We start from the raw sequence: 26,025 nt of genomic DNA, 5'->3' as shown, positions 1-26,025 counted from the left end.
GCCAGGGAATTCCCGCAGTGATATTCTTAAAAATAGTTATCAGTCAGATCTTCCATATTATAGGTAACGCCAAAAATTAGTCTCGGATCTGTAGGCGTTCATAGGAAAGACAGTTTTAAGGATCTGGAAAATTACTAAGTGAACTTATACGAAGGGATACCAAAACTTTTCTGTTCTAAAAGTTATTTCCTGTGGCATCAAGAAATCAGCATCTATATGTGCTTTGTAATTAATAATGAGACATGGAGTAAATGGAACCTTAAAAGTTGTAAACAAGCCTATTAAGTGGGACCATTGGCTATTTCCCATTATTAAGTAATTTTCATCTGCGTGTCCATATCTTAAATTTTATATTTATCATCTACCTTTTTATTTAAGTTAAAATTCTCTCCTGAATTTAGATTTCTGAAAATTGTTTTTCTGTTTTCCTCAAATCTTAAAGCATCTGTCAATGGCTCACCATCTGCCACTTCTGAAAGTGATGGCTCTAGTACAGGCTCTCTGCCACCAACGAATACAAATTCAAATACATCTGAAGGAGCAACTTCTGGATTAATAATTCCTCTTACTATATCTGGAGGTTCAGGCCCTAGGCCATTAAATCCTGTACCTCAAGCTCCCCTCCCACCCGGGTGAGTAATTGCTTTTGGTTAACATGTTTTCTTTAGACTTCTGCATATACTTATTAATAAGGGAAATAGTACTGAACTCCATTCTTTAAAAAACTGTCTTATAACTCTGTGTATGTGTGTGTGTTAAGGGAGGTCTAGAGTCAAACTGAACAAAGAAGCTTTGCCACATTTGAAATTTCTCCCTCATTTCCAGAGCAAAGTGGAAGAAAAAAAATTTGTTTTTATTGAAGGACTCTGAGCCATAGAAAGTTCACCAAGACCAAATAATAAAATAATCGCCTAATTCAGATTGTCTTTTCTTTTGAAGGGGGGAAAATCACTTAATTTTTTTTACCATTATAAAGTCATAGCTGAGTAATAATAATTTAGGAAGCTGAGAGGATTACAACTCAATCCCATGTAAATCTCTACTGATTATTTTTTAAATTAATAATACTCTGATAGTTATACACACACACACACACACACGCACACACACAACACATACATATTGTGGCATTCAAATTAATCCAGAGCTCAGAATGCTAAACAAAAATTAATTGACTAAGTGATAAATTAAAAAACTCTCATGATGAGGAGTTTAATTGCTAAAGAGACTGTATTATGTGGGTAGTTAGGCCATTTTCCTTTTCGAAAGCCTACATGGGAAGCCAGATTAGAAAGTTGTTTGTGCAAGGGATTAGAAGTGATTGGTTCTTCTAAACTTTGTTGGTTTATTCCAACAGAGTGGGTGCTCTTAGAAGTGACTGGTTCTTCTAAACTCTGTTGGTTTATTCCTGTCTTTTTTACTTTGGGGATAAACCTACCAAGGAGACTGGAATACTCATATTGCCTTTGTCCTTGGTACTGTGCAGGAGCACATCTGAAAAAGTCTTATTCTTTGATTTCAGCTTTTCTAGTACCAGAACTGTCCTTTGCCCTTCAGTTAACAGCTCAGTCTTTCGTCAGATTTCATAACAATAATTACAGTTTTCTTTTCCACTCAAGTCCTATGACCCTGATCAGATTGAGACAGTTTTTGTATCCTGAATGCATTGCTTCAAGCCTCTTTAGAAATATAAGACATCTCCTAGAGCAGATACTTCTGCAGGAGAAATCTCATCCACTGTGTCACCCTCAGTATAACATTTCTTGACTTTATTCCTAAATTCTTTTGGTATCTGCTTTATATACTGACATGCTTACTTGTCTCAGCTCTGTAATATCGTCATATAAGAGAAGAAGGCAAAGACAGGATTAAAAAACCAGGCTATTCATACATGTAGCATATGAGCTTTTTAATTTTATGTTTAAGTTGGGAGCAGAGAGTGGACCAGCATGGACGAGTTTACTATGTAGATCATATTGAAAAAAGAACAACGTGGGATAGACCAGAACCTCTACCTCCTGGGTAAGTGTCTGTATTGAAGAAGAAAAAAAGTATTTATTCAGAACTATAGATTATGTCTATACAGAAATCTTCCCTACCTTCCTACTTTTCCTCTTCTGTCGATCTTGTCCCTCTCTACTTTGTTTTATGATAGGTGCAGACTAAAAAGAAGAGTCAGGGAATTGATTGACTATGATGAATGACTTTTATTTTCACTCATTTCTGACCTAAAGAAAGATTCCGTTTCCTTTGTGAACTTTTACCTGGCTCAAACTGCAGGATTTTAAGATTAGCTTTTATTTTTTAACTATATAAGAATTATAGCCCCTATCCTATATATGGTAAAGTTCTTATTATAAAAAACTAATATATAATAGTGAAGTCATTGCAAGATAGTTGGGGAAATATTAATATATTAATAATAATAAAATGAGGATATATTAATAGATGGTGTTAAGCATTTAACATTTATATTATACAAAATAATTGGAATAAAAAATATTTGAGGGAAGTCAGTAGCAAATATGGGGAAATACTTAATCTCGCTAGTAATCTTAAATACACACCTAAAAAGTACAGTGTTGGTGAGACTGTAGAGGAACTTTACCTCATAACATTGCTATTGGTAATATATATTAGTTACAACCCTCACAGAAAGTATATATAACCATAATAATACCCATACCCTTAGTAACCCTTTCCAGGAAATTTATCCTAAAGAAATAATGCAAAGGAAGAAAAAAATTTTTGATATATAAATGGTATTTATTATTTTACTACAGTTGGCGCTCCAATATTGGAGGGGAAATATTGGGGGAAAAATTCCAAGATGTTTCAAAAGACAAAACTTGAATTTCCCGAGCCCTGGCAACTATTTACATAACATTGTATTGACAGCTATTTACGTAGCATTTACATTGTATTAGGTATTATAAGTAATCTAGAGGTGATTAAAGTCTACTGGACAATGTGCCTGGTTATATGCAAATACTATGCCATTTTATATGAGGGACTTGAGTATCTGAGGAGTGTTTTGGAACCAATTCTGTATTTATAATATTAGACTAGTAGGCATAACCCTAAATAATCAACCAGGTAGACATCACCAAGTTATTTTATCAACATTTACTTGATACGTTATGTACCCATTTGAAATGATAAATAAGATAGTTGTATTCTTGTGAAAAAGTGCTTTTTCTGACATCTGTGAAAAGCACCCTCTCTCCCCCCCTTCTGTGTGTGTGTGTGTGTGTATGTTTCTGCCCCTGTTAGGATTGCAACAGTCAAAAGAACATTTGAAAGAAAGAAAATGAGAGGTTTTGTCTTAATGATTGTTTGAGACTTAATCAGTAAGATACATTTTGTTTTAAAAACCTGACTGATACACCTTAACTTTTAAGAAAGAAATTTTTACACACATTCCTCTTAAGTTCACTTATAGACCATTTAAAAATATATAAAATAAAACAGGTAAGTCAAAAGTAGTATTGCAAGGGAAAATCTTACCAAACCTGTACCAGGGCTAAAATGAAGTCCTGTTTAATTCTTATTTGTTTCACAAGTATTTGTTGAATCCAGTTGTTTTGTCCTGATTTAGCTGGGAACGGCGGGTTGACAACATGGGACGTATTTATTATGTTGACCATTTCACAAGAACAACGACGTGGCAGAGGCCAACATTGGAATCCGTCCGGAACTATGAACAATGGCAGCTCCAACGTAGTCAGCTTCAAGGAGCTATGCAGCAATTTAACCAGAGGTTCATTTATGGGGTGAGCATATGTACTTGCATTATAAACTTAATGAGTGTTTGATTTTTAACCTTTTCTTGCATATGAAATGTAAAGCACTAAAAAGAAAGTACAAGTAGGATGGCAACCCAGTTGTTGCTGTCGATAGATTATTATTTTTAGACCTTGTTTCCAGTATTCTGTGTGGGTGATTTATTCTTTTCTTTGTAAAAATTCCGAAAGTTCAACCTCCTTTGCTTTGTTACTGTCAAAAATAAAAAAGAAGTTAGGACAACTTAAAATTCATATATGAAAGAATAGTAAAAATAAATCCAAGCAGTTTAAAAAGAAAACAGTTCTGAATTTAATACTGCCTAACTTAGCAGAACATTAGATGGCTTGGGTCTAATAGCACCTGACTCAATTGCAGTGAACTAATGATAGAATTGAATCATTTTGTTAACATATAAACGTAAAATTTATGCAATAATTATTTGGTGCTGTGGGAGACTAAAGAAATTTGATTCCTTATAGGATGATGTTAAATATATTATTATGGCTTTAAAACCATATTATCTTTGGTATCAAAACATCTCATTTCTGGAAATGGTTTAAATTTTACATAAACCAACTCTCCAAGAGTTCAAGAGAAGCTGACCCTCTCCATTGCCATCTCTTCTCTTCTACTACCATCAGTATCATTCCTGTTAGAATCCATAAGAGTAAATGCCTGTTCTCACTAGGCATTACCTTTTTTTGCCTTTTCTCCATATTTCTGTTTCTTGGACCTCATCATCATAATAATTACTCACTGATGTAGATAAATGCACCTTTATCAGAAGCTTTCCCTTCACTACCTGGTTATGACTAAAATAACTTTCTTTCATGCAACAGTTTTTCCTGCCACCTTCTGTCACAGCAGAAGATAGCTGTCACTATCTTCCCCTTCCCAGTGGTTTAGAGGTGAAATTAATTTTTGTCTCATCTACTTTACCGTTTTTGTTTTATTTTCTCCACTGCTGTTTTACATCTTCCTTTCTTTCTAAATTATAATCACCTTTGGTATGCCTGGCCAAATTTCTTTTAGGTTTGAATACCTAGCTTGCCTGTCTTCTTAAAAGCTAGTTTCCACATAGGTGTCCAGTGGAAAGAGCATGGGCTTTGGAATCAGATACATCTGGGTTCAAATCCTGGTTCCACAGTTACTTTCTCTATATGACTTTGAGTAAGTTACTTAACCTCATCAAGACTCATTTACTTTATCTATACAATAGATCCATATATAAAATTACCTCAGAGGGTTTTTTTTTTTTTTTTTGAGGATTCTGTAAAATAAAGTTCCTAATATGTTTGGCACATACTGGATACATAGAAATGTTAGTTTTCATCTTTTCTCTCCCTCATATCCACAATTGCAAATGTGCCCTTTATCTCACTTTTATAATACATGATCTTTTTTTAATACATTTATTTATTTATTCATTTATTTAATTTTTGGCTGCATTGGGTCTTTGCTGCACGCAGGTTTTCTCTAGTTGCTGAGAGCGGAGGCTATTCTTTGTTGCAGTGCGTGGGCTTCTCATTGTGGTGGCTTCAGTAATTGTGGCACACAGGCTTCAGTAGTTGTGGCTTGTGGGCTCTAGAGTGCAGGCTCAGTAGTTGTGGCACACGGGCTTAGTTGCTCCGCGGCATGTGGGATCTTCCCAGACCAGGGCTCGAACCCGTGTCCCCTGCATTGGCAGGCAGATTCTTAACCACTGCACCACGAGGGAAGCCCCTATAATATATGATCTTTTATTATTTTTATTTTCATTGAAGTATAGTTGTGTTACAATATTATATTAGTTTCAGGTGTACAACATAGTTATTCAAATTTTTATAGATTATATTCCATTTAAAGTTATTATAAAATATTGACTATATTCCCTGTGCTATACAATATATTCATTGTAGCTTATTTATTTTATACGTAGTAGTTTGTACCTCTTAATCCCCTACCCCTATCTTTCCCCTCCCCCTTTCCCTCTTCCCACTGGTAACTACTAGTTCTCTATATCTGTGAGTCTTTTTTATTTTGTTCATTCGTTTTAGTTTTCAGATTCCATATATAAGTGATAACATACAGTATTAGTCTTTCTCTGACTTATTTCACTAAGCATAACACCCTCCAGGTTCATCCATGTTGTTGCAAATGGCAAAATGTCCTTTTTTTGGCTGAGTAGTATTCCATTGTGTATATATACCACATATAGCCATTCATCTGTTGATGGATACTTTTTTTACTTTCATATCTTTCTTGGCTATTGTAAATAAAGCTGCTATGAACCTGGCGGTGCGTGTATCTTTTTGAATTAGTGTTTTTGTGTTCTTCAGATACATATATCCAGGAGTGGAATTGCTGGATCATATGGTAGTTCTATTTTTAGTCTTTTTTTTTTGGCTGCACCATGCGGCATGCAGGATCTTAGTTCCCTGAGCAGGGATTGAACCCGTGCCCCCTGCAGTGGAAGCACGAAGAAGTCTTAACCACTGGACCACCAGGGAAGTCCCTACTTTTAGTATTTTGAGGAACCTCCATACTGTATTCCAAAGTAGCTGCACCAATTTACATTTCTTCCAATAGTGTACAGGATTCCCTTTTTCTTTACATCCTCACCAACATTTGTTTTGTGATGTTTTCAGTGATAACCATTCTGATGGGTGTGAGGTGATATCTCATTGTGGTTTTGATTAGTGATGTTGAGCATCTTTTCATGTGCCTGTTGGCCATCTGTATGTCTAGTACATGACCTTTAAAAACATTCTTTTTAAAGACAGATTCAGCAGATTCTTGGAGCACCTACAGTGTGTATTGCTTTATTGTAAACTTGACCAATTAAATACTCAGAGTCTTTGGAACTTTTCTTGAATTGGAGCTTTTACTCATCAACCATTTTCTTTTCTTTTTTTTTTCTTCTCCTATCCAAATTCTTACTCTTTGCTCTTGTTATAGAGTGGTTCTAAATTATAAAGAACTTAAACAGCCTATTTTAGTTATGAACTGAATTGAACATTCTTAATACCAGCTACTTAAAAAGTGGTGGGGTGTTGCTGAGAAAGTCTGTTTATTGGGTAGATGAAGTGGCCTTTGTTCTGACCCTGGTTACGGGGCAGTAGATGCTCATACACCTAGCATTTTTAACCTCAGAATGGATATGGTTGATGATGGATCACCCTGTAATGGCTCTGGCCCATGGCTTCATTGTGCCTGTACCCCCCACCTTATCTGTCCAGGGAGAGCCTGTGGGATAGGCTTGGGTCTTAGAAAATTATCAAAACAGATTGTCATCTGCCAAACTACTCTGACCTGTTCTGTAACCAGGGTTCAAACCTTGTGTAGTGTTTCTCCTTGGTTACCCTGTTTTCATTATTGTGTCTGTCAGGAGGAGCAAGGCCACTCCTTGACAGGTCTGTCTTCCAAGAGCTTTTAAATGAGAAATGGAATATCTCTCATATGCTTTTAAAACTTTTTCAGTCAGTTAACCTAGTTTCTGTAATAAGTCAGTGACATGGGGGCAGGGGTTAGGCAGGAAAAGACCGACAGTGGGGGAAACTGCTATAAAATTTAGACTTAAGAGACTAAACCAAATGCAGTATGATGACTTTGTTTGGATTCTGATTTGACCCAGTAAGCAACCAGAGGCATTTAATTAGGGATTGTGTATTAGAGGATAAAATTAACATAGATTCTTTGCTAGGTGTGATAATGATATTGTGGTTGTATAAGAAAATGTTCACAAATTTTAGAAAGGCATACTAAAATACATAGGAGTGAAATGATGACTGATTTTTTTTTTTTGCTTCAGCAAAGAATATGGAAGAAAAATAAAGAAATGTGGCAGTTTTGGTAATTGTTGAATCTCGTTGCTGGGTATATGGGGTGCACTGTCTTATTTTACTTGTGAGTTTTTTTTCCATAATTTTTTTTTGAAGCAATTAGTCTATTATTTATTTGCCTTACCTTACTTAAAGGAGAAAGGGCTTAACCACATCGTACTGAAAGACCACAAAGTATCTCCCACTTCATTATACATTTAAACTAAAACACAGTCATTAACCCTTCACACTACACACTCAGTATGACTTTTGCTTCTCTTTTTCCAGTGGTTGACTCCTACTTTCCGTTTATCTAATCAAACCTCTCTCTCCACCAATGTGATAATTTCAAACAAATGTAAGAAATCTTCTATTCAATTCTAGGCTTGTCAACTCCTTCCAACTGGAATTCTTTTCTTTTACTCATATGGCAGCCTATTCTTCCTACTCCCCCAACTCTCTTCTCACAATTCTTTGTATATACCATGTCCTGTATATGATCCTCTATTTTTGAGTTATAAATACAAAATTTTTCTTAGCCAGCTGATGACTCTGAGTACTGTTATTTATAAGTGACTCTTGGGGGATTTATGTATTTCTCTAACTTACTGACTTGGAGCTAAAGAAGGGGAAAAAATGGTCATTTGGGTGTAAGATTATTTGTAATATTTGAATTTCAAATAGTTTCAAATGTTAAATAATGTTGACGAAGTTTTTTTCTTCATGAGAGTGCATTGGCTTTTATTCTTGACTGTGTCATACTTCTCTAAGATGTGAACTCTGTAAGAGTATGTTATGTTGCACATGGCCAGGGAAAGGCATATCAGATTTCATAAGCCTGCTCTCAAGTTATCAGTTTAAGTTGTTCGTTATTTCACCATTTTGGGGGTTGTTCTTTTTAGAATCAAGACTTGTTTGCTACATCACAAAATAAAGAATTTGATCCCCTGGGTCCCCTGCCACCTGGATGGGGTAAGTCACATGGATTTTTAAATTGAATTCAGTTATTTTAACAATTAGGTATTTATGGATGGATGTTATACCCTGTGCTTGCTTGAGTGAATATCTGGAAAGCTTTTGGGGTGTGTTGGTTTAATTCAGAGTGCCAAATAGGCATTTAATTTCCCAAAAGTTCTAAGTTACTCTTCTAAAATATAAAAATATTTTGCCCACTCAGCATAAGGAGAAATGGATTATGGTACACATGAAAATCTGGATGGACCTCAAGGGCATTATGCTTAGTGAAAAAAATCCATTTCAAAATATTGTATACTGTGTTATTCAATTTATATAACATTCTGGAAATGACAAAACTATAGAGATGAGAAATAGATTAGTAGTTGCCAGGAAACAGAGCCACTGGTAGGTGGTTACAAATATAGGAGGTAACATAAGTGGTTCTTATGTAGTGGTGGAACAGTTCTATATCTTGACCATGGTGGTGATTACACAAATCTGTACATGGAATAAAAGTGCATAGAACTATATATTTACATAAATGAATTCAAACTTTAAAAATTAGTGAAAATTGAATGAAGTTTGTAGTCAACAGTAATGTACCAGTGTCAGTTTTCTGATTTTGATATTGTGCTATAGCTACATAAAATGTCACCATCGGAGGAAACTGGTTGAAGGGGGTATATGAGATTCTTCGAACAATTTTTGCAATATGCTGTAATACTTATTTCAAAATAAAAAGCTTTAAAGATTATTTTGATCATATTGGTGCTTCGAAAACACAGTTCAGAGGTTGATTGAGTTGATGTTATCTGAAAGAACAGTGGAAGAGGGAACATGTTGGGGTGGTGACTTTGTGTCCTGCATGAGCATGCTCTGTTATCAAGTACCTTAGTTATTAAAACTTTTTATAGACTTTAAGATGAGCCTGCCCTACCAGATTATTTTATATCCATTATATCAGTCATAGAGCTGTAGCAAGTTTCCAGAGTAAACACGGCAATATAGAAACAGTTTTGCACGGAAGAGAAAGAGAATATAGAAAGTGGAAAACAGCAAAGTAAAGCCATTTATGGAACCAGTTGAAGTTTTATCTTCAAGAGCTGCAGATATTTCAGAAAGTGATATTTCTAGATAGTCTTGTTGGGAAACATCAGTTTCTAAGATAGATTGCTCTAGCATTACTTTCTTTAGGAAGGAAGGGAAAAAAATTGATGTCAAGGTCACATGAATCCGGGCAATAAATGATACTGGCTGTGTAAGCCTGCTTTTCAGTTACCCCACTGCCCTTAAAGTTATTTATCCCTAGCATTCCTAGGAGTCAAAGAAGTAAAAAAATATAATAGTTCATAGTTATAACTATTATTGTCACTGGCTTGTAGCAAAGGGAAAGCATATGAAAGTTGTGAATTTCTATCTTTACCAGTGTCGGGTAGTTTGGTAAGGAGTCTTCTGGCTCTGTGGGAGCCTTGTAATGGACAGTTTATAATTGGCATGAAGTACTTCAGAAGAAGGGATGTTGTTCTTTTGAGGCATATTGAACTAGACCTGCTTGGTTGCATGCCCAGACATGGATGGTCTTCTCAGCTTTATTTCTAGGGTTGTTTTATGTTTGTGTTACAGAGGAGAAACGATATACCTGTAGGTCGTGTATTCATCCTCTTAATTTTAGTGCAGAAAAACCATGACCTGATTGGCTTTTGTTAGAAACAAACTATTTTGCTCCTTCTCCAGGGCAGCTGTTAAGAAAAATTGTTTCTCGCTCATAGAAGCATGAATTGCAGGCTATGTTGCCTTTATTTGTAAAGCTTTTCCTGCAAATCTGGTCCTTGTCTTCTGTATTTATTATTATCCTCAACATCAGTATTTCTCATTTTTACTTTAGCCAACAACACCTCCATAAAATACTGCCTCTAGAGACCCAATTCCAGCTTACGTATGTTATCAGAATTTTGCCTTGGTTATTTTACATTCTGCTTATTTTTAGGTTTCACACTCCTGAAGTTGAAGTGCAACCCCTCCCCCTTCTTAAATGAGTTCACGATCATCCTATTATTCAGACTGAGCACTGCTTTATGATTCTCTGCCTTTGGGGCATATGTGTTATTTGTTGAGCCAGTGACAACACTGGTACTATCACAAATGAGAACCACCCAATAGACCCTCAGCATTGATCCAGGAAATAAAATCCCAGTTTACAGCCTGTGTTGATGTTCTAAAATTGTTAGCATTATTTTTGTGACACCATGTATTTTTAAATCAAACTTGCTCACCCTTTCAGACTTTTGTATGCTAGGACTAGACATTACTACCTTACAAGCTGACAGTGAAGAATTTTTAACACATGCAAACTATAGAAGCTGGAGAACAAAGAATGCTTTTGGTTCAACAATATAGTCTAATAGGGCTTTGTATAGCTGGTTTACCCATCAAGTATAAAACTATTTTCTCATTTTCAGAGTTGCTATGAAAGAATACATAGAACAACAAGAAGCTTCTGTTTTTCATTGTTTTATTCATCAAGTCAGGAAGTGGTTTGATGTGCATTCAGGCTTGGTGTTCAGTTATTTAGGAGTTGTTTATCATGTGTTTTTTGAACGAGGTAAGAAATCAGCTCTGTAGTCACAGTACTTCTCATTAAGCAGGTGAGCCTACAGTTTGCAAGTGCATCACCTTTGAAATTTTGGTTTTCACAGCCTCTTCCAAGAAATGCTTTTATCAGTACTATATACTTAGAACAAACATAGAAATAAGTTTTCTATTAACTTTATCTTACCTCATGTTAGCTTTTTTTTGTTTTGTTGGTTTTTTGTTTTTGTTTTAAAAATGTTTTTAAGCTTTTATTTAGAAAGCCTACCTAGTAAAATCACACCTATGAAGTGTGTGAGCTATAATCTAAGTGCACAAACTAAATATTTAAAATGTCAAACAGTTAGATGTTTTTCACTGAAAAGAAAATCTGCTTGGTTAAGACAGTTAAAAAAGGGACTTCCTTGGTGGTCCAGTGGGTAAGATTCTGCGCTCCCAGTGCAGGGGGCCGGAGTTCGATCCCTGGTCAGGAAACTAGATCCCACATGCATGCCGCAACTGAGAGTTTGCATGCCGTAACTAAGAAGTCCGCATGCTGCAGCTAAAGAGCCCACACACTGCAATGAAGATCTGTGTGCCACAACTAAGACCCAGTGCAGTCTAAATAAATAAATAAATATATATATATATTTTTTAAAAAGACATTTAAAAATGATAAAACCACACGAAAAAAGTTCGGGAATAAGGCAAAACTACACAAAAGCCTTAAATCTGTTCATCTGAAAAGAAAGAAAGAGGAATATCTCCATGCCATCCCTAGCTTCATGCCACCGTTCAGTAGACACTGACCATGGGTAAGAAGAGGGTGTCCTTAGCTGAGGTCAGTAACTCACCAGCTCTGGTGTGGTTGGCAGGGTGCTCAGACTTCAGAACCCTTGGAGAACCCAGGCAGTGACTCTGTTCATGTTAGCTTTTTGAAGAGAGACTATCTGGCCCTGAAATCTGAACTTACGTGGCAGTTAAAAGGAGAATATACACTCAACTGTGCACTTAGGATATTAATTTTAGATTATAAAAGTTACTTAAAAATTGTACACAAGAAGTTTATTAATTCTGTAAGTGTATTTAAAAATTTAAATTTGACTGCCAAGAACATTAACTTATTTTGTTATTATGTAGCTACAACTGTGTAGCGCTGTGGGTGCTTCTTTTTGCCTCAGAGACAGCTCTTAAAGTTGGTTACATGTTTCCACACTCAAGGTGCCGTGACCGGCAAAGCCATTGTTATTATGCAGGATGTGTCAGAAGATGCAGAGTCCATTTTCTGTATATTACACACTCTGGAAGTTCTATTTCCATTTTAGGTCAGCTGATATAGAAAGTACCTGAGATGTCAGGAGCAGATTCATGATACCAGTATATCCCTCTGTGCCACCTCCACCCCAACCCCTACCCCCTGCCCTAGTATCATCACTGCTACTTGCGATCATGGAGTCAGTCCTGGAGATAAGTTAAAAGTTACCAAACACTAACTTTACGAGGCTGTATAATTTGGCCTAACACTCATTCTGCAATATCTTGCTTAAAGAAAGAGCCAAAGGATCTAAATAAGTGTTGTTTGAAAAACATATGAACTTGCAAACCATAGGAAATAAAAATTGGCTTTATCACAACAGAGTTAAGCTTAATTTTTTTTTTTTTGAAAATTGCTTATTTTAAGATAACCATGCTTTCTAAAATGTGGGAATCCATTTCATACTATTGAATACTTCAGTTTTCATTTTTAGACATCTTGGCCAAATTTAAAAGATTCAGACATCGGAAGAGACCGTTCTTTTGAAGAATTAATTTGTAATGGAGCAGAGAAGTCAGTAGTTCAAAACAACAGAACTAGTATTAATATTAAAATTTCAAAACTATTTGGTTATTAAAAGAGAAAATAATATCCACACATCTTGTAAACCTTAATGAGAAATCTCAAAGAAGCGGGGCAAATTGTGTAGAATGGGTATAAGAAAACAAAGAGTCCTAAAGCAAGAGGCAGGTGGGTAAACAAGCAGCTGCTTCAGATACAGTAAATTAAAGAGCCGAGCCCTTCTGCCCAACCCTTGTGTAAAAAGTTACTGTAGATATTTAGGATTTGGAAACTGGTTGTATTAAGAAACAGGATATATTTTGAAACAGTGTCGTTTCTAGTTGAATAATGCCTAGCATATAGCAAAGAAACAAATTATATCCCCCCATTGTATTTTAAGAAATGAGATGGTGTGATATGAAAAAAATCTCTGAATGCAGACATCAGTTTCCATCCTCTAGCTGCTACTTAATTCTGAAATTTGGGACAGATCACTAAGCCTGTCTGAGTTACCATATCTTCAAGATAAAGGAAAACTACCTACTCTGTGGGACTTCTAAGGTTAAAATGAAGTCATATATGCAGAGTTAAAACAGTTAATTATTCTTGCTGCTGGTTGGATTGAACAGAAAGGTCCTATGGGCAGGACATTGTGAATTATGTCTATTTAGTTTCTAGGACAGCACCAGGGACCGGTTTTGTGGAAGACAGTTTTTCCAAGGTGGGGGCAGGGATGGTGGCGGTGGGGAATGGTTCAGGCGGTCACGTGAGCCAGCAAGCAATGGGGAGCAGCAGACGAAGCTTCGCTTGCTCACCCTCTGCTCACCTCTTCCTAACAGGCCGAGGACCCAGGGGTTGGGGACCCCTGTTCTAGGATAAGATGATATTTTATAACTTGAGTAAGTATGTGGATTTAATAGTGAAAGAATAAATTAAACCTTTAAAGTTGTGATTTAAAAACTACAGAATCAACAGAGCAGTGAGAAATGGGCAAAATCAGCTCATCTTATTTTAATTTGAGGAAGAAGACTATGCCAACTCTAATGCTTTGCTTTTTTTCGTTTGTTTTAAAGAGAAGAGAACGGACAGCAATGGTAGAGTATATTTTGTCAACCACAATACTCGTATTACACAATGGGAAGACCCCAGAAATCAAGGGTAAGAACTTGCAGTTACTAGTGTATAGATAACTTCTTAAAGATTGTACCCTATTTCCAACTCAGTTATGAAAAAGATCAAACCTACATATTCTTTCCCCAAAAGCCTTAATTACCCACATACTTAAGAAAGAGAAAAAATTACACTGTTACTTCCATATAATGAAGGTGGGTTTCTTGAGAGTACAGGGGGGAAAAAAACCTCACTGGTATATACGAATACGTGTGTGTGTGTGTGTGTGTATGTGTTTTCCCCCCAAAAATACCTGTTTGTTGTTAGTAAGACTAGATTACTAATTCTAAAGTGGGGTTTTGCAACCTGACATCTCTGGATAGAATTCAGGGAGTATGTGACTTAGAGGGGAAAAATACATATTCATTTTCAGTAACCTTTACCTAAAACTGAGTGTTCTTTCCATTATGATTGTAGGCCACAACCATAATATTAGAATTAACAATGCCTCGGACTTTGCCACCAGTAGAAATCACAGGTTTTTAATATCTTTCTGCAGTTGTTGCAGATATCTGAAAATATTGTTTACACACATCATTACAAGAACTTGCTAGTTAATAAGCCATTAAAGAGGTACATTATTTATTACAAGTTTGTCTTTTTAATATTTATTATGTATATGTAATTGTTTTTCTTTATAACATTATGTGATAGTGTATGTATTAGTTTGCTAGAGCTGCTTTAACAAAGTACCACAAATTGAGTGACTTAAACAACAGAAACTTGTCTTATACATATTTCAAGGTCAAGGTGTCAGCAGAGCTATGCTCCCTCTGAAGGCACTAGGAAAAGATGTGTTCCAGGTCTCTCTTCTATCTTTGATAGTTCCTTGGCTTGTGCAGCGTAACTCCAATGGCATTCTTCCTGTATGCATGTCTCAAGGTCCAAATTTCCCCCTTTAATAAGGACATCGATCATATTGGATTAGTGGCCCACCTTATTCCAGCATGATCTCATCTAATTACATCTTTAATAACCCTGTTTCCAAATAAGGTCGCATTCTGAGGTACTGAGGTTTAGGATTTCAGCAGAAGAATTTGTGGGTTGACACAGTTCAGCTCATAACAATATGTAATGCTATGTGTTTATCAGATTTCCAGAGGGTTCCATTCGCAGGGAATTTGGTAAGCTATATAGTCAGAAGGCACAGTCCCCACAAAATTGTCCTCACTTAAGACATCAGCCACAAGCTGGGAGGTCTCCAAGACTACTCTCACTTCAGACTGACTGACTACAAATTTAGGGTGTCTACCCAACCACTTTCAGGTTCAGTAACTCACTAGAGAGACTAGAACTCTCTGAAACCTCTTATACTCACAGCCTCCTTTATTACAGGGAAAGGATACAAACTAGAACCAACAGAAGGAAGAGATGTATAGGGCAGAATCTGAGAGGGTTCCAAATGCCCAGAATTGATGTGGAACAGTATGTGTTGAGTATTGCCAACCAGGGAATCTCACCCTAGTCTCTAGTATCCAGAGATTTTACTGGGGCTCCATCATGTACTGCCTGCGTAGCTAACCTTTAGTTTCCAGCTCTTCCCCACAGTTTGGGCTAATACCTATAGTGTCTAGTTACTCCAGAGGTTAGAGCTGATATGGCATATGGCATATCCCAAAGCCTCCCTCATAAATCACATGATTGACGGTCTGGTGTTCGAAGCCCCTAAGCAAACAAAGATACACTTGACAGGCAGGACATTCCAGAGGCCTAGAGATCACCTCCCAGTAGCTGAGGGCAGTGGTCTGACCTCTGTTTGGGCGTGATTAAATCTTCACATCTACCATAGGTCAGGGTTTTAAGAACCTCTATTTTAAAGGTGTGCTTTAAATTTAAAATCTATTTCTGGGTACCAGCAAATCACAACATTTTATGGAGTTATGGTATTTAACTTAAATATTTTCAGTTTCTTAAAAAGGAATAATTAAGAATTTCATAGGCAACATTTCTAATTTCTCTTTAAAATTCTATCACTAAGGATAGAATAGACCATGTCACCTTTCTGTAATTTGCTACCATTTTTTGTTCCCCCTTGGACCTTTAAAGTTTCAGAGCTAAAGTTAGAATCATATTTTTACAAATAATACAAATAACCCAGTTCTATCCAATTTGTTTTCAAGAAAACAACTTGTTACTGAGCCCATCTTGCAAATATGATTATAACAAATGAGAAGTGTTATCTTCTTAAATTTTTAGTAGTCTGTTTTGTCTGACATTTGTATTTAGTTCTGTAAATATAGTTAAATGTTCTTAACTTTTTGGCATAATTCACAAAATACTCTTCTAGGCAATGGTTCTAAGCCTTCTGTTCTTCTGAAGTACACTTGAGGAAAGTGACACTCCTGTCAGCAGTAGTGGCTCTCTAAAACAGTGAGATTAAATGCCTCTAACCCCTCCTTTTCTTCCTTTCTGATGTGAACTTGAACATTTCCATTGCTTTGCCTTCTCACCAGACCCACCAGATGAGAAAAATGAAACTGTAGAATAGAGAAAAATGAAACTGTAGAATAGAGAAAAATGAACTGGAAAATATGGATGCAACTTGGAACACTGAAGTTTAGAGAGATTAAGCAAGGTCTAAAGATAGGTATTAAGGAAGTGGGTAGGAATACTCCATTAAGAACATTTGAGTTGCCTTAACAGGAATAATAGAGATTCTGGACAAGGGGAAAGGCTTCACTTGGAGGTTTGACAGACCATGTCTTGTTTAGGGAAATGGTGAGTAGGCGTACACTACACAGGGTTCATGGAAGGGAGGTGGAGGTAGAGTGCAGAGGTAAAACTGAAAGGAAGCATAGAGGGCAGAGTATCGAGACAGTGAGGGCCAAATGGAGGAGTTTAGGTCTTATAATTGGTTAGTGGTGAATAGTGATATCACTTTTAGAAGAGAACGAATTTGTTCAGATCTCTGTTTTAGTACTCTATCAGCAATGTGAAATATGAGTATAGGACCAGAGTGAGACTAGAGGCAGCAAAACCAGTTAGACTGCTGTTATGAAAGTTTAAAAGAGAGATGAATAAAGCCAGAGTAAGGATGGTTGGTGCTGGTGATTGAAAACAGTGATGAACATGAAAACTTCTAAGGCAGAATTGGCAGAACTTGGTTACTATGAGATGTTTAGGCAGGTAGGGAATACAGGCAAAGTAGATGGGAGAAGACTGATGGTTGATGGACCTGTTGACATGTATAACATGCTTGTAGGATTTTAGTAAACAGCTGGAAAATACTGGACTAAATGGTTTTCTAGAATATTTCTACCGCCTTTATGAGTATTTTTAGTTTCTGTACTTGGCAAACAAGGAACTCTTTAACATTTTTTATTTGTTTATATATGTTTCTGTGTTTTGTATAGTCAATTAAATGAAAAGCCCTTACCTGAAGGCTGGGAAATGAGGTTCACAGTAGATGGAATTCCATATTTTGTGGACCACAATAGAAGAACAACCACCTATATAGATCCCCGCACTGGAAAATCTGCCTTGTAAGTTTTCTAAATGTTTTGATTAAAAGTAAAACTGATTCATAAGATTTTGATATAAAGATCTCAATTACCAAAGAGTGCAATTCTTACATTTCTTGAGGTGGCTTGCCTGTAGGTCTCTGATCACTAAATGTTTTGTATTTCCATTAGCTTCTTGAATATTTTCTCCTAGAGACTTTCCATATTTGTTACCATCTATTCACAGCATTAAATGAGTGTTTAGAAATTATCAGTATAGTACTGCTCACCAATTAATCCCTGATTTCTGATACCTACTTTCTTTCATTTCTATCACCTTTTTTTTTTTTTGACTTACAAAAGTTCTATTTACACATCTATCACCTTTTAACTTGAAAACTCCCATTACTTTTTCTTTTCCATTTTTGAAGAGTAACTGTGTTTTGATTTGCTTAATATGTTTTGTTTAGGTTTTTTTTTTAAAATTATGGTCAAACAGACATAACAAAGTTGACCATTTTAGGTGTATATCTTAATGGTGTTAAGTACACTTATTGCTGTGCAACCATCACCACCATCCATCTCTAACACTTTTTTATTATCCCATACTGAAACTCTGTACCCAGTAAACAATAACTCTCCAGTCTCCCTTCTCCCCCAGTCCCTGATAAGTACTGTTCTACCTTCTGTCTCTATGAATTTGACTAATCATACGATGTTTGTCCTTTGTGACTGGCTTATTTCACTTAGCATCATGTTTCCAAGGCTCATCCATGTTTTAGCTTGTATACATGTGGTTCATGGACATTTGAGTTGTTTCCACCTTTCAGCTATTGTGAATGATGCTGAGAACATGAGGGTACAAATATCTGTTCAAGTTCTTGCTTTCAGTTCTTTTGCATATATATTCAGAATTAGAATTGTTGAATCAAATGATAATTCTGTGGGTTTTTTTGAGACGTTGCCATACTGTTTTCCACAGTGGATGCACTGCTTTATGTTCTCACTGGCAGAGCACATGGGTTCCAGTTTTTCCACATCCATGCCAACAGTTGTTACTCTGTGTGTGTGTGTGTGTGTAATGCCATCCTAATTAGTATGAAATGGTATCTCATTGTGGTTTGTATTTCTCTAATGATTCATGATGTTAAGCATCTTTTCATGTGCTTATTGACCATTTTGTATATCTTAGAACAAATGTCTATTTCGGTTCTTTGCCCATTTTTGAATCAGGTTGTTTTTTGTTGAGCTTTAAAAGTTCTCTGTATATTCTGGATATTAATCCCTATCAGATATGTCATTTGCAAATATTTTCTCCCATTCTGTGTATTTCCTAAGCATTTCATAGCTTTAGCTCTTACATTTAGACCTTGGATTCATTTTCCATTAATTTTTGTACATGGTTTTAGTAAGGGTTCAACTTCATTCTTTTGCAAGTGGATATCCAGTTTTGCCAGCACCATTTGTTCAGTGTACTTGGCACCCTTGTCAAAAACTATTTGTGGAGGTTGATTCCTGGCCTTTCTGTTCTATTTTTCTGTATGTCTGTGTTTATTCCAGCACCACACTGTTTTGACTGCTGTAGCTTTTACTAAATTTTGAAATCAGGAAATGTGAGTCCTCCAACTTTGTTCTTTTTTGAGATTGTTTTGGCTTTTCAGGGTCCTTTTGAGATTCCATATGAACCTTAGGATGGATTTTTCTATTTCTGCAAAAAAAAAACAAAAACAAAGACATTGGGATTTTGATAAGGATTGCATTGAAGTTTCCTTTGGTTAGTGTTGACATCTTAACAATATTAAGTCTTCTAATCCATGAACATAAGCTGTCTTTACATTTATTTGTCTTCTTTATTTTCTTCCAGCAATGTTCTATAGTTTTCATTGTGCAAGTCTTTTACCCTATTGGTTAAATTGATTCCTAAGTGTTTTATTGTTTTTGATGCTATTTGTAAACGGAATTGTTTTGTAAAATTTCCTTTTCAGATTGTTGATTGTTAGTGTATAGGAATACAACTGATTTTTGTATGTTTTGTGTTCTACTTTGTTGAATTTACTTATTAGTTCTAACAGGTTTTTTCGTCTGGAGTCTTTAGAGTTTTTTATATATAAGATCATATCATCTTCAAACAGAAATGTTTTCTTCTTCCTTTCCAATTTGGATGCCTTTTCTTTTTCTTGCCTAATTGCTCTGGCTAGAACTTTCCATACTGTGTTGAATAGAAGTGATGAAAGCAGGCAACCTTGCCTTGTTCCAGATCTTAGAGGGAAAGCTTTCATTCTTCCACCATTGAATGTGATGTGAGCTGTGGGATTTTCATATATAGCTTTTATTATGTTGAGTTGGTTTCCTTCTAGTTTGTTGAATGTTTTTTTATCATAAAAGGATATTGAATTTTGTTGAATGCTTTTTTGCATCATTTGAGATGATCGTGTGGTTTTTTGTTTTTTTTTTTTTTTTTTTTAATAAATTTATTTATTTAATTTATTTATTTTTGGCTGTGTTGGGTCTTCGCTTCTGTGCGAGGGCTTTCCCCAGTTGCGGCGAGTGGGGGCCACTCTTCATCACGGTGCGCAGGCCTCTCACTGTCGAGGCCTCTCGTTGCGGAGCACAGGCTCCAGATGCGCAGGCTCAGTAGTTGTGGCTCACGGGCCCAGTTGCTCCGCGGCATGTGGGATCCTCCCAGACCAGGGCTCGAACCCGCGTCCCCTGCCTTAGCAGGCAGATTCTCAACCACTGCGCCACCGGGGAAGCCTGATCTTGTGGTTTTTTTCCCCTTATTAATGTGTGGTGTATTACATTGACTTTCCATATGTTAAATCATCCTTGCATTCCAGAGATAAATTCCACTTGGTCAAAAGGATTAAAATGTTAATCCTTTTAATACACTCCTGAATTCAATTTACTAGTATTTTTTTTTAGGATTCTTGCATCTATGTTCATAAGAGAGATTGGTCTGTAGTTTTTCTCTTTTTAATTTTGTTAAGCACATTGTAAACATACTTTTTAATTTTTTAATTTTAATTAAGTTGTACTCAACATACAATATTGTTTCAGTTGTACAATGAAGTTTTGTTTTCATGTAGCACCTTTGTCTGGCTTTAATTTCAGGACATTGCTGACCTCTCGTTACTTTTTTTAATATGCAGAAAATATAAAATTAAACTTTCATGTTTCAAACAAACTAGGAATTCAGGCCAATTAGGTATTAATGAAATTAGATATGTAATAAATTACAAACAGATACTGTTGTATCATTAATCTTAGTTACAATTAAGTTTGGGCACATATAGCAGAAAACCCCAAAACAATAGAGGCTTGTATGAAACAGAAGTATATGTCTCTCTATCATTAAAAAATAGTCCAGTGGGACTTAAATAACACACTACTGAATAATCCATGGCTCAAAGAAGTTGCTCACTAGAAATAAGGAAATTTTTTTTACTTTATGATAATAAAAGCAAAACATCACAATTTGTGGGATTTAACAAAAGTAGTCTTGGAGGAAGACTTAATTGCTTTAAAGGACTAGATTAGAAAATAGGGTGTAAAACCATTGTTCCCTGCTTCCACCTTAAGAAGCTAGAAATAGAAAAGTTAATTAAGTACAAAATAAACATAAAAGCAGAAATCAATGAAATGGAAATGAAAGAAAAGAAAAATCAAAGCTACAGGTTGGGTCTTCAAAAATTTAATAATATTGGTAACCCCTAGTAAACTTGAGAGAAAAAAAGAGAAAAACTGGGAAATGTAGTCTGCCCAAGTAAATCTCAAGATTCTGTTAAGAACAAAGGAGAGAATGGATTCAGGAATAGACACCATTCTCAGACAGAACCTCCTTTACCTAGTCCTGTTATATTTGGCTGTATATAAGAGAGAATCTCACAACAGGGGCTTTAAAAAGATCAAAGTTTATTTCTATTTCTTACTTAAAAATAGTCATGGGAAATTTTTTTTTAAAGGTGGTGTTAGGAGTATGCTGTACTAGAGCATTTTTGTATTTGACTACTAAGTTCTTAGGGAGTGTGGTATTGTGTTTTCCTTCAATATTTTATCTTACAAGAAGCTATATATGTCATATTAACATTCTTCCTCAGAGACAATGGACCCCAGATAGCCTATGTACGGGACTTCAAGGCAAAGGTTCAGTATTTCCGGTTCTGGTGTCAGGTTAGTATTGGGACTGTATTTCTGTACTCCTTTTATTATGTTGCTTACACAATCAGTGATTGTGAAAATAATTAACCTGTAGAAAAACAGGTAAAATGGAAGCATTGGAATTTTTCTCCTATTTTTAGGTCAAAGAAATAGATTTATCCCTTCGATAATTTATGGCTTCTCTTGTCCAGAAGAATAAATTTGAAACCATTTGAATAAGGAAACATTGCTACTCATTCCAGTACTCATTATTTTCAGATTGGAGAAATCTTCAAACAAATGAGTTAAAACATTTCTGATGTGTAAATTATAACCAGCTCCTTTCATATCTAGCATTTGATATAAATGACTTTGATAGATCCGTACATATGTATCACTTTGATAGATACTTTAGTACATATATATATATGGTTATAGTCAGAGTATGTTTAACAGATGTGATCAATTATTTCTGATATATTATAAATGTTTACTGAATTAATGATTTCTTTATGGGGTCTAAATAAAATTAACGGACTAGTCAGAGTGTTACTATGATGAATATTTTTAAACTTCAAACTCTTGTACTGGGCCTGTGCAAGCAAAAAGAATTTGAATTAGCTTTTTGAAAATTTAAAGATTTGTTTGACTCATTAAGTAATCACTGTGCATACGACGTCTTGCTTTCTTCTGTTTCTTATGTATCAGATGATCTATAATTAGCATGAATACTCACAAATGCATGGTTAAACATTATTAAATAAAAGTTCATATTCATAGTCTACTTGTTACTGTAAGCAAAAAAGTAAGTAAAATTTTACCCTTTTGGTTTTTTGATAGGCCATTTTAATGGTGAGAGTTGACTTAAGACATTCTTATATTTCAGCAACTGGCCATGCCACAGCACATAAAGATTACAGTGACAAGAAAAACATTGTTTGAGGATTCCTTTCAGCAGGTACTGTTTCATCCACTTAATGGTTTGCCCCCTGGCTTCCAGCCCAAAACCTTTTGGTGCTAGCAGTTCAAACACTTTGGAACTTTTTGAGATGGAGTCCTTGAATTTTTTAAGTCTAATCTCATTGCCAGCTACCTTAACACTTAAAATTCAGGAAAATGCAGATAGCTTTGTGTGTGTGTTTTGTGTATGTGTATGTTCTGTGCTTTTGAAATGTCAGAGTAACTTAGTATTAGTTTCAGGTTTCCATTTCTAAGCTCAGTGTTTGATTTGAAATAGATATTTAAGTAAAAAAATAGGCTTTTGGTAGACAAAGGTTTGGAAGTACTGGATGAACATACTGGATACAGATAGAAGAAGAGAGGAGAAGACTTTGTTTTTATACTTCTGTATTGCTTGCATTTTTATAATAAGCATATTTACTCCTATAAAGAAATTTTTATGTAGTAAAAAATGTAATTGGTCATTGATGACAATATCTAAAAATAATGTTTTCAGGAGTAGTCAACAAATGTTTTAGCTGTCCTCAGAACCTGAGTTAATTTACTACTTACCTTTATTTTACAACTTTGTTTACCAACCAACTACAGCTAAGTATTAAGTGATTTTGATATATTAAAATGACCAGTGGAAAAAAATGTCTTAATATGCAAACATCCAGTTCGTCCTTGTTTTATGGCCAGATGTGGTTGTGATTCATTATCAAACCCTTATGATAATTTTGGTAGCTACAGCTTCGAGAAGTGCTAAACCGAATGCAAAGGGAAAAGAGATTGTCTGAGATAGTTGACAATAGCTGTCTACTTACTTTCAGAAACAATTATATTCTTTACTAATGGAACCTCAGTTATTAACATTGAAGGGAAATGCCAGTTGGCATCCTGCTAAGTAGGAGCAGATATTGTTTTAGGAGCAGAGCTTGACTAAGGCCACTTAGAGAATTATGAGTCATTCTCTTGATCTGATGTAAGCAAGGCTCCAAGGCCATTCTCTACCCCATGATTACCTATTTCTTATTTTCATGTTCGTAACCAGTATGCAGTCACTGAGTAGTCAGTCTCTGGTGGGCCAGTTTCTTGGAACATAACTTGCCGATAGCAGTGCTGAAAAGATGCGAACATGAGTAAATGTCCCTTTAGCTATTGACGCCTAGAGGCTTTCGCAGAATGACAGACCAGATGGTGCTAAAACAGTTTTTAAAAATTGTCACCCTAAACTCTACATCCATCCAATAAATGTGAAATAAAAAGAGAAAAATTTGATTGCTTTGGAAGAGTGACGTATAGCAAAATTAGCATCAGATTTTCTTCATAGCATTTGGATAAAGTTGTTTGGGGTAGTAGGTGTGTTTTTCTTGACACAGCACAACTGCTTATGGGGGAAATTGCAGGAGAAACACTTCTTTTTTTCCTTCATATTAGGCATTTGTTAAAAGGTATTATTTAAAGGTATTTTTTTCCGGGGGAACAGCAAGCGAGATCAGGGACACCCCTACGGTTTGGGGAGCAGCCACAGGGACAAGGAGTAGCCAGAAGGAATAAGAAATGAACAGAAAGGATAATTTTAACTTATAACATTTCTCATTTGCGTTGCTATATTTCTAGCCTATAGTGTTGTAGAATACTTGTCATAAGCATTGAATTTTTTGTTATATCTGGCATTTTCTTGTTTGAGTGGGATATGAATTCATGAAAGTGTGGGAACTGAGAGAGCCCTAGCATAAGCAGGTCACTTACTGAGCCTCTCTGGATATTTAAATGTGATTGTTCATTCTTATCCTTTCATGAAATAGAATCATTGTATGGACTTTATTCTCTCCAGGCCCTGTCATTTTTTTCCCTAAGAGTAATTAATGTTTGTAATCTTCTACTGGCCCAATTTTGGGCAAGTAATTAGATACTTTTAAAAAGCAAGAACCCAAATGACCTCTTCATTGTAGCTCAATAATGGTACTGTCCTTCAAGTATGAAGATGATCTTATTAACCACTGTAGTAGAATACAAAATTTGAGTAGTTTTTCCAGGTTTCCACTGAGAATGAGTTTTCAAATTAACTATATTTTCTCTGCAGCCTCTGTTTTTCATTTCCAAGTTAACCAGTTAGTTATTATGTGTACCTTTTGTCTATAAAACAAACCCAAACCTCCCCAAACCAAAAAAGGACCTAAGCTCTGCTCATGGTCACAGTTACTCTGCTCTAAACAAATGAGAGAAGGAACTTTGTCAGTAGTAGGATCATTTAAAAGAAAATTATATATGTATAAAGTATACAGAAATATAGATATGTATAATTTATAAAACATTATGAAACTTTAATGTATTTTCTGTATGTGTGGTGTTGACCAAACCACAGACACCATTCTATGTCATGGGGAATTTAAGTTACTTATAATGCAGGAGATTTCTAACCTGGAAGTAAGTGGTATAAGGTGTTTCTACTTTTACCGATTCTTTTACTTCTTTTTTTTTTTTTTTGGTAGATAATGAGCTTCAGTCCCCAAGATCTGCGAAGACGTTTGTGGGTGATTTTTCCAGGAGAAGAAGGTTTAGATTATGGAGGTGTAGCAAGGTAGTGATAATATGAATACTCAGAACTTAGTTCCTTTCCTCCAAAGGTATCATTACACTTTGCTTGCAAGTATTATTTTCTCAATTTTCTGTTTCAGGAAAATGAAATGTAGCAAATTTTTGTACCTTTATTAATGTTACAATTATAAAATTTCAAGAAACATTAATTCAGCACTTTCTAAGGTGCTGCTAGTTGATTTCACCCACATCACTCCTTTAATCCTCAGGATAACTCTGAGAGAGAATTTTACAGGTAATAATGAGGTTTAGAGACTCACCAAAGACACATAACTAAGTTGTAGAGCCTGGATGCAAGCTTTACATCATCAAACCAGAAGCCAGTGTTCAGTCCACCACCTCATATCTGTTCCACAGAACATACAAGGCCCTATAGTGTTCAGGTCACTTTCCCCATCACAGATTCCTGATAGAGATAATAGTCAGTCAGTTCCAAACTGTGATTAATATATGTTTTGAAAATATAGAAAGCTGTATAAAATAGGAGTTGAAATTATAAATTCTCCTTTCTTAATATTGGAGCTTCTAATCAAACCCCTAGAAGATAGACTCATAGACTCAAGCAGGAAATTGCTTTGCTTATTCCATAACAGTATATCATACCAGGTTAAAAATTTGCATAGTGGTGGCAGTGTGGAAAGCCAAGGACTTCGTAGTCAAGACTGGATTTGAATCCTTTTTCTGCACTCAATAGTATAACTTGGGGCAAATATCTTCATCTGTAAAATAAGAATAATCATATCTACTTCTCTGGGATTATTGTGAAGAGTAGAAATACTGTTTATTAATATCCTAGTTCAGACCCTGA

At 35.5% G+C, this 26,025-nt stretch overlaps 1 protein-coding gene across 2 annotated transcripts in view; it reads left to right on the top strand.

The window, feature by feature from the left end:
- Window positions 1-26,025, top strand: part of ITCH (itchy E3 ubiquitin protein ligase) — a 123,361-nt gene that overhangs the window by 75,704 nt on the left and 21,632 nt on the right. For both annotated transcript variants that reach the window (XM_082432131.1, XM_082432130.1), the window contains exons 9-17: window positions 443-632; window positions 1,927-2,022; window positions 3,599-3,773; window positions 8,489-8,558; window positions 14,001-14,085; window positions 17,451-17,579; window positions 21,635-21,707; window positions 22,561-22,632; window positions 25,112-25,200. In XM_082432131.1, coding sequence (XP_082288257.1) covers window positions 443-632; window positions 1,927-2,022; window positions 3,599-3,773; window positions 8,489-8,558; window positions 14,001-14,085; window positions 17,451-17,579; window positions 21,635-21,707; window positions 22,561-22,632; window positions 25,112-25,200 — 979 coding nt within the window. The remainder of the gene's footprint in view (window positions 1-442; window positions 633-1,926; window positions 2,023-3,598; window positions 3,774-8,488; window positions 8,559-14,000; window positions 14,086-17,450; window positions 17,580-21,634; window positions 21,708-22,560; window positions 22,633-25,111; window positions 25,201-26,025) is intronic.

This window comes from Balaenoptera physalus, assembly GCF_965194825.1.
Source record: "Balaenoptera physalus genome assembly, chromosome: 16".
Taxonomy (NCBI): Eukaryota; Metazoa; Chordata; class Mammalia; order Artiodactyla; family Balaenopteridae; genus Balaenoptera; species Balaenoptera physalus.
This window is presented reverse-complemented; position numbering and strand designations above follow the sequence as displayed.